This window comes from Apodemus sylvaticus, chromosome 11, assembly GCF_947179515.1.
Source record: "Apodemus sylvaticus chromosome 11, mApoSyl1.1, whole genome shotgun sequence".
NCBI classification, from domain to species: domain Eukaryota; kingdom Metazoa; phylum Chordata; class Mammalia; order Rodentia; family Muridae; genus Apodemus; species Apodemus sylvaticus.
This window is the reverse complement of record NC_067482.1, coordinates 96,481,149-96,490,864: the sequence shown is the minus strand read 5'-3', so window position 1 is coordinate 96,490,864 and position 9,716 is coordinate 96,481,149. Positions and strand designations below refer to the sequence as shown.

The window sequence follows — 9,716 nt, the reverse complement described above, 5'->3', positions numbered from 1 at the left end:
TTGGCTCAAGTCTTCAGGCATGACGTAGAATTTTTCTTTATAACATGTTTTCTTTATAACAAGCTGTGCTGCATTAGGTTTTTTTTAAATAAAGAGTTTGAAGAAGGCATGACAAAAATAAAAGATGACCACACAGTCTGCTTGTCTTATATTTATTTAATACTTTAGGAATTTCTAAATTACCCTGAGGGCTGAGGGTATTGCTCCATCGCGGAGCCCCTGCCTATCCTGTGCCAGGCAATGGGTTTAATCCCTATTACCAAGAAAACAAAAAACAAAAAAACCCAAAATCCCAAACAAATAAAAACAACAAAATTTCACCTAAATCATCCCTTATTAGATAATGCTATGGTAAGCAGCTAACACAGCTTATTAAATCATCAGAATGTTGTATTTGCTGCTCTTACATACTTTGTCCCACATTCATATTCTAGGTGTAAAGCATTGGAACTAAGAAGCACTACTTCTAAATATGAATTAGTGGCTCTTGGAAGCAGAGACCAGGATACAATACTATGAATGAAAAGATGTAACAGCACCAAATCTATCATTCAGTATACACTTACAGAATATTTTCCATGTAGCAAATACTGACAAACACTAAGTCTGTTGAGGCAGCAAAGATTATGCTAAAAAACAAGGAAGCAGGCGTTGGGTTGTGGTTGTTAGAATGTTACTGTACAGAAGCTATAGCTGTAGCTAGCAGGCTGAGCCTCTGTGGGTTTGCTCAGACAGAAGACCAGTTAAAACAAAGTTTTGCTTTGCGTTGTTTTGCTTTGTTTTGATTTTCCTATGGGGAAGTTGGACTGAAGTAAATTAGAAGCAGAATTTCTCTGACCCTTGGAGGACAGCACAGCTCACCAGAAACTGGCTTCCTGGCTTCTATTCAGTTCCTTCTTTCATTTGACCTCTTTGTCTGTGATCTAGTGCAGGGGTGGGTATTGGGGTGGGCGTGGTCAAGGTCTGGAGAGATCCCTTAGTAGTTCAGAGCACTAGCTCTTACAGAGTACCTTGGTTGGGTTTCTAGCACAGAGCTACTCATAACCTTCTTTAATTCCAGATCTAGGAGATCCCATGCCCTTTTCAGACCCCTACAGGTACCAAGCACAAACATGGCACACTCAATACACAGAAAATTTAAAAAACTTAAAAGAAAAAAAATACAACAGAAGAGACTCCCCACCCTGACCGCATCCTACTCCACCCCACCCCCACCCTCGGTGCAAGCGCGCGAGCAGGTGAGTGTGTGTGTGTGTGGGGGGGATGGGGTGGGGGGGTAAGGCTGAATGTAAACAGAGAAACAAGCAATTGTTTTATGGTCCCAAAGAGGCTCGGGCTTTACATCCTTAACCCATGGTTTGTCACATGAGCTATTTTCCTCATTCTTAAGGAGTGAGAAACTCCATCTGAAGATCTGGAACTTAAATTCAAGCTTCTCTCTAAAGAAATTTCATTCGCAAGGCACCATATAAACGTAGCATTTAGAAATGTGGTTTCTGTAGTGCTTCTGGCCAAGAATCAACCTCTCACTATAAAGTTAGCCGTGTAAGATGGATAGTAGTTTACTTTCTGGGAACTTTTTTAAATGTAGCAAATGCACAACATTCCTTGTGTCCTATCTCAGTAGTTAATCACTCATAAATCAAGATGCCAATTCTTAGGAACTACCAAATATTTTTGCTATATTTAAAGATCTTTTCCCCACTCTTTAATCTTCTGTGGAAGTAAAAAATAACTGGCCATTCTATTATATAATAAGCCTGGTAATATTAAAGATTCTTTGTTGCACATAATTTTTTGCAGGCTAACTTACAGGAAGAGCTCCAGGTCTTTGGTTCTATTTTAGTGCTTACACTGACTGGTAAATACAGGTCATTCACTGCTGGAACAATTTCTCTACTGTCCAGAGAGGATGTGGAGTCTAAGCAAAAACTCCAGATCAAATGTTGCTATCAAACCGAAGTCATTTGTTATTTTAAAAACGTTTTCATTTGGAGAAGGTTATTTTTTTAGCTGAAATATTTGGAGGCCTAAGGTTTTTTGATTCTACATAAGCAACACGGTCACTACCTTTTCCTGTGTTTAGTAACATTTCCATACGAACCCAAGGGACTGAATAATGAAAGCTCTCTTCTCTAGAGAATAATTTAGAAATTCTCATTTGCCTTGGCTGAATAATGTTGCACATTTCAAAGCCTTCTGGAAGTGCTTGGCTGGTTTGAGGCACTTGATGGGGAACTGACAAACCAAGTAGGGTAAAGTGAGAATGTTAAGGGAGACAGGTTGTATGGTTGGCAAGACTAACTGTGATTGGGCACACCTCAGGGAGTCCCCACACTGGTGCCAACGTTCTGGCTTTTAACTTCATCTTTCTTTTGGAGACTTCAAGATCTATCATCAGCACCTTAAGAACAATAAGTCATTTTCACTTTGGCTAGAAAAGTAAACGCTCAATTCCAGCACAAACGTGCCCAGGGGTGGGATCCTAGGCAAGGCGAATAGAGATGACTCTTTCTGGAGAGCCTTTATTTGGCATTCCCTGCCCCCAGGCCCTCATCCTGTTGGTGAGCCACACACATCTCATCCCTTTGCTTGATTCTGGACGCCCTAGCTCTCCTCAAACCCTAAATGGTGGGCAAGGCCGTTGGGTCCTCTTGAGAATGGCCTGGCGTCCCCGAGGAAGCCGCTGATTGGGAGCTCAGAATTCAGCGGTCAAGGTTTCCTCAACAGGCAAATTCTGGTGGAGTGCAAACACAAGCACACGCTTCGGTTCTCTCACACGCTCGTGGCATCTGCAGACGGCAGGCATGGACAGCCGTGCTCGGCACCGTGCCGCTGCCTGTGCAGCTCCCACGCGTGGGATTCCCGCCTTCGCTGCTGTGCCCGCCTTCCTTGGCCTCGTACGCCCCGCCCCCTGCCACCTCCGCGTGTCTCATTGGCCAAGCCCTAAGCAAACTTCGGCTCCGGACTGGCGGCTGTACCTGTCGCTCTAAGCAGTAGGGACATTTCCGCAATGGGGGGGGGGGAGGGCGGGGGAGGGGAGGTGTGTGGCGAAAGTGGGGGCTCCGGTGTCGGGAGGCGGCGGGCTGGAGGGTCACGGGCTGCGCACGCTGGCGCCGGGCTCCAGGTGTTTGCGTGTAACGGGAGCGGAGGGGAGGCCGCCTCGGCCACGCTCGTGCAGCCTGCGAGACCTGATCCCAGGCCTCCAACTTCTCAGTCCTCGACGGGATAGGAAGGTGGGTGTCGCTTAAGGGGCGGGCCGGGCTCCTTGTGGGGTCTTGCTCGGAAAGGCGTGGCCGGAGGCCGACCGCGGGGCGTGGAAGAGTGGGGGGCGGGCGGCCGAGGGCGTGTCAGGGAGGGCCCGGCCTCCCGGGGGGTCTCGGCGGCCAGGCCCCGGGGGAGGGCGGGGGCGAGCCGGGCCCTGGTGTGGAGCCTCAGCGTAGGGGAGGGCGGGCGCTGGAGGCCGCGGCCGGCTGTCTGCGCGGGTGCGGAATCCGCAGCATCCCCGAGTCCCGGCTATTTATGGGCTGGAGAAAAGGTTGCGTTGCCCCTTCGCCGGCCTCCCCGCCTCCGGAGCCGCGCCGGGCGCCAGCAGCTCGCAGCTGGACGGCCGCCGGCGCGGGGCCTCGGGGTGCGGCCGGGGGCCTGCGGCAGTCCGGCCCTAGAGGGCGTGGAGACCGGAGGGCGGTGAAGCCGCTCTAGGTCCGCCTCTCCATTGATGAAATTTAAGTTCGTCTGGTTTTACCTTTTCCGGAGTCTCCAGTCGTCCCCGGGTAGTGTCGGGATCGCTGAATAGCCTGGAGTTCCCTCCCAAGCTGAGTCCGACCCACCAAGTTTCCGTCTTCTGGATTTTTCTTTTTAAAGACTAGTTTTGATTTTTCCCCCCGAATTCTTAAGTAGTTAAACATCGGAGGAGAAAGAACACTTCGGTTGTTGCAGGGAAGGGAGAGAGCCCTTCCTTACAACGTAGCTTCTAGAAATTGAAAATTATAAGCCAGATTATTTTAATACAATCCTTAAAATGTCGAGATTTGTACCAGGTAAGACATTTTGCTTTCTATCTCTTGGCTGCTTTGCCTGCTTTTGGATATTGGTAGTCTCTAGGTAAGTGGGTAGTTTGGAACTGGAAATGCCAATTTGTGATACCGTTTGCCAGACCTTTTTGGTTGAATTGGTATTTGAGCTACTTTGCGTCACTTGCTGGGTTGGCATTTCATATACGTGTTTGTATGCCTCTGTGCCCTGCAGGGGATAGTTCTACCTTCTAAAATCAGTTTTAATAGTATTCTGACATCGTGGACAGTAACTGTAATAATCAAAACAGGATTTTGACTGCTGATTAATTCTTGTTCCCTTCTTGCAGTCGATGATAAGTTAGTTATCTTTGTGGGACAAGGAAACCCAGAGAGCTAGGGGCAGGCAGATGCGTTTGTCAGGACTAGGTGGGAGGCTAGACCGTTCTCCACTTCTGTGTGTACGTGGATTGAGTCTCAGAGTCACTTATTGCGAAATCTGGAGTAGTTTGTAGACACTGGAGGTCATTGCAGTCAGAGAAATGACTTGGCTGCAGCGCTGTTTGCCTTTCCCTTTTTGTTAATATAGAAAGATTATGCTTTCTTTAAATTCGAAAATTATCATCCAGAGTCCCAAAATGTGAGTAAAGAAAGCATTTAGCAAATACCCTACAACCAAGCTGTAGCATTGCATTTGGATGTTGCCTTAAACTTCTGTCACAAAACTGTATAGAAATCCTCTAGATGTATAAGAAACTTTTCCTTCCAGACCCCAGTGTGTGAAAATTCAGCCATCTTGCTTAATACATCTAGTCAAGTTTGCAACCACTTTGTGATTCTCACTAACCGAACCTTTCCCCCCTTTCTTTTAAAGTTATGCTAGGGATGTACATCATTTGACCCTGGCAATGAAAATGCCCTACAGGGATATGCCCACTTTATTAACTTTATTAACGCTTAAGTTTTGCATACTAGATTAAAGCAGTCATTATTATGGAAACAGATGGGACTGTTTAATGCCTTCAGTACACAAGCTCAGAAATGTCATTTTGTCATGTTTGAAGTTGGTGTTATACCTTATATGAAGCTAGAGGTGCTGCTTATGTTCTGATTTAATAAACATCTCAAGATTAGGAAGGTGAGATAACTTAGAGCTTACTGGTCTTGTAAGTAACACAAAACCTGCATTTTCTAAGACTATGCTAGGGAAAAGCAAACAACTTTCTTCTCTTAGGAATTTAAAAAAGTTTTAACTCAAGGTAATCCATGTAGTTTTGGATTGCTTACAGAGTTGATGCTTTTGCTGTGGAGGCGATCTTCAGATTTCTAAATAAAGTATACACAAGTGGCTGTGGACATTGCTATCCAATTTTTAAAAGCCTTTTGTTTTTTAAAGTATTCTGCAGGTTTCAAAATGTTGCACAAGTGTCAAAATGAAGAAATTAATGTAATTGCATTAACTAAACTATAAACTCAATTCTGATTGTATTTCCATGATGCAATTCAAGATGCCACATTTGATTTATTTACTCTTCACTTTTACTCAAAATAGTAGTTTTCCTTTTAAACAGGCAGTTTTGCACAAGATGATGATACTCTCCAAATATGTTTAACTCAGTCATGGAATTTAACATTGCGTAATTTTTGTATTTATGTATGAACTCTCTATGTGCTTACCTTGGTTACTGTTAGAAATGATAAAACTAATTAGCTAATTTCAGAGTTGTCTACACGTATCAATTTTCGAGTGTAAGAGTTGAAATTTTCTGTTTTCTCCTTTTTTAAAAAGCAGCCCAATGCTGACCCTCTGCCCAGAAGTTACTGATGCTTATTTCCACTCATTGGCACACTGCCTGTACTGCTTCACAGGGAAAGTGTTAAGAAATGTCAGGCCATAGCTGTTTCATGTATTGTCTCATTTAAGCTTCTGAGCCCTAAGAGGTATTTTACAACTGATAAAGATGTCCAAAGATGAGCTGGGAAGAAGCTCCTGCCTGAGTCATTTACAGCTCCTGGCCTTTCCAACACCTTTTGTTGCTTTTCAGGTTAAAATTTTAGGAATGGCCTATTCTCCAAATAGATTACCATTTTCTATCGACAAAGATAATATGTCCCTGGGAAAAGCACAGTGTCTTAAAAGTAGATGTTCTAAAAGAGTTTGTCACACATAGCAAATGCCTACAACCTAAAATGTTCTATATGCTTTCTTAGTAGGTTAGCTTACCCTATGTTTTCAAGGCTGTAGGATTTTGTTTTTTAAGATATTTATTTTTATTTATATGAGTACACTGTAGCTCTCTTTAGACACACCAGAAGAGGGCATCAGATCCCATAACTGATGGTTGTGAGCCACCGTGTGGTTGCTGGGAATTGAACTCAGGACCTCTGGAAGAACAGTCAGTGCTCTTAACCACTGAGCCATCTCTCCAGCCCTCAGCTGTAGGTTTTTATGACCTATCCTAAATTATATAAATACTGAGAAATCTGAAAGGGCATGGACTTAGATTTGACTCCTGTTACTAAAAAGTGATTTTTAGACACTTCTCTGAACTTTAGATTCTACCTGTGTAGAATTTGGCTATTGGACTGAGTATAATTTAGTGATGACATGCGTGCTTAGCATGGGAGAGACATTGGATTCAATTTCCTGTCTCTGCCTCCTCCACTGGGTCTTAGTGTTGGGATCATTGAGAAGTTGAAATGGGGTGCTGTATCAAGTGAGCTGGGTAAATACTGTGTGGCCATTAATTTTTACTCTTGCATAAAATAATGATGGCTTTCAGATAGCATTGCTACCCAACATGCCATCTACAGAAGTACAAATAGTTTTTGATTTTCATATTCAGATTTAATACTCAGTCTGGTTTCTTGAAAGTTGATATATTTTAAAGAAAATTTCTAAACAGGAGCTGAGGGGAGGGAAAGGCGAGGCAGAGCTTGGATAGTATAGGGGTAAATACAAGGCACAGTTTTAACGTGCAGTTAACAACTTTTTTTTTTTTTGAATGTTCATTGTATGCCTTTCACTGTATTCATTTTTCTCTTGCAGTAGGTACTCAGGGGTCTGTAGATCTGGGTGTTATGAACTATATATCGGGGATCATTCTTTTTGGGTGATATGAAACATAAGGTTGCTACACTTGGCTTGACTCTAAATCCAAGCACTACTTTTATAAGAATACTGGGTATCATCTTCCTCAGCCACTTAGATCATAAGAAGTTAGCTGGAAATTTTTGGTTAGTAAAAACACTTAATACTGTTAGAGAAAAGTTGTCCATATAGGAATGAGTTGTCCATATTTATTTACTGGGCCAATAAAGGCATAAGTTCTATATATCTGCCTAAGTCTATGTTCTTCAGGAGCCTAGTGGTACCTTCATGAAGCATGAGCTGAGCTGCTATGTTCTTTTGCTTACCTCTGGTTCTGGCTTTCTCTGCCACTAGCAGTATTCAGTGCCTCCACTTTTCTACATAAATGAACACTGCCTCTTTCCTGTCTGTCACATCAGCAGCAGTTGGGGAGTTTTGCTAGGTTTGTCAACAGATGCCGTTTGGAATTTTTCTTTTAAAAAGTTGTGAGAACTGTCTTCCTAAATGTTTAGAAACTTATAAATGGTGATGAGACTGATGCTGTATAGCCAGCCAGCTAAGGCTGACACTGTAATTCTGCAAGTACTTTCGCAACTTTAAATATGCCATTATTTAGCCAAGCTGTGTAAAAATATCCTTTATTCTTAAAATCTATACTATATAATATGTATTTAATATAATATTATATTTCAAGGAAAGCCATATAAATACATCTACATTGCTTAAAAAATATTTGTGGCCTGTCAACTTTCCCATTAGTTGGAATATTTTGAATCTTGGTGATTCCTGTTTGGTGGATGGCAGCTGGTCAACAAAGATCACTGAGCTAATTATAACTGAAAGGCTCTCAGGTGAATACAAAGATGAGCGGCGTTCTGGGCCTTGGTTGTCAAGTCAGCTTCAGCATAGTTCTTCTCAAATCCTAAAACCTGTTGCTTATCACTGAAATGATTAAGTTTTTTTCCCAAAAAGATTGTGGTATGGATTTAAGTCCGGAGTAGTATTAAAAGTAATGGCTAAAGCACACTCTTTAAAGCTATAGATTAGAGTTTATGATGTTGCTAGAGGGTGTGTGTGTGAATTTAGTTCAATTCAGTCATAGTTGTAAATATTTAGGAAAGTCAAACTGAAGAATTGGTCCGATAAAGTTTGGCTGTCTTCCATTTCTGCAGTTAAATTTCCCTTACTGAGCCTTTCTTCTAAGATTAATGATTTTAATTTATGAGGGACTACCGAGGAAAAGATTAACAAAGAATATTAGGATATAAATATTAACGGATACACTTCTTGAAAGCATCTTTTTATTTTTTGTTTGTTTCAAGATAGAGTTTCTTTGTGTTGTAGTGCTGGCTGACCTGGACCTCACAGAGATCTGCTTGCCTCTGCTTCCCCAGTGCTGGAATTAAAGGAGTGTACCAGTGTGCCAGGCTGGGAGGTCTTTTTAAAATCCTGAAGATACACTGAAAAGTTTCTGTAGTCAAGTTTTTCTTAAAATACCACTTCACAGAAACCATTGTATGTGTGCATGTGTTTGTTTAATCAGAGATGAATTGTAGCCAACTTAAAATAATGGGAGAACTGGTGATAGGAATGTAATTTGACCTGATAATGAAAATGTTTTAAATAAAAGAACAAGATACTGGAGGTTTTCACTTTCCACCAAGCCTTTTTTTTTTGTACAAATGCAGGTATTATGATTTCTCAGAAGTCTGGAAAGTTAATACCAATACGTATTTGGAAGTTAACTAAATTGATGAAAATGAATAAGAGACATATTAACTTCCTATAATGTTATTCATTCCAAAATTATTTGTATAGTGGAGAAAATGGTGGTTTTACTTCTGGATTTATGCTTTTGGAATACATTCAAACTATGTTAGACTATGTATGGGGATACTCAGATTTAAAATGAATGAAGAAGGATGAGTGCTTTAAGACCTTTGATAGTGTGGGATTCTATAAAAACTGGAGGCTTTGTAAAGACTGGCCCTTTGTAAAGTTTGTAAAGACAAACTACGATTTCTTTTCTAAAATACTCAATTTGGACTTTGAGAAATAGTGTTTGAATTGTGAACATTTTGGTCTTTTAGTAAATTCCCAGACATAGTCATTCATTGAAACAGTATTTCCTAGATCTCTAAAATTTTATCAGACATGGATTTTCTATTAATAACTCACTAAATTCTTTTTAGGTTGGCTTGTTAAACCATCACAAGAAATTAAACTTGTGGTTTTTGATGGAACAATTTTGTGTAAAAACTATAATACTGTTGCATTTGAAAATTGTTTCCAGGTTCTCTTAATTAGTGATGCAGGCATCTTGCTTAGTTTGATGAAATAATTGTCTAGGGCTCCAGTTCTGCCTCTGCCAATAGTTGCCATTGTTTATTTTTCTGTTATGGCCAAGAGAAATTGGTTGCGACTCTCTCCTCCCCCAACCATTTTGACAATCAAGGATTGTTTCTGAAAACCATAGAGAAACAAGCTCTGTTGTCTTACTTAGCTTAAAGAACAAAATGTTTCATACCTCCCCAAATGTTCCTAGATATGTTTGTTGTTTTTTAATGTAAATCATGAGTGTTTGCTATTCCTTTGTGATTTTGCTTGAATCT

At 41.4% G+C, this 9,716-nt stretch overlaps 1 protein-coding gene across 2 annotated transcripts in view; it reads left to right on the top strand.

Moving 5' to 3' along the window:
- Positions 1 to 3,039: 3,039 nt before the first annotated feature.
- Ugp2 (UDP-glucose pyrophosphorylase 2) overlaps positions 3,040 to 9,716 on the top strand; it is a 49,247-nt gene continuing 42,570 nt past the window's right edge. The window contains exon 1 of one of the 2 annotated variants that reach the window (XM_052199510.1): positions 3,040 to 3,236. Coding sequence is in view for 1 of the 2 variants with exons in the window: in XM_052199509.1 (XP_052055469.1) it covers positions 4,022 to 4,040 (19 nt within the window). In the remaining variant the exon portion in view is untranslated. Of the gene's footprint in view, positions 3,237 to 3,422; positions 4,041 to 9,716 lie in introns of those variants that run through there. The other variant, XM_052199509.1, reaches the window with a different exon arrangement.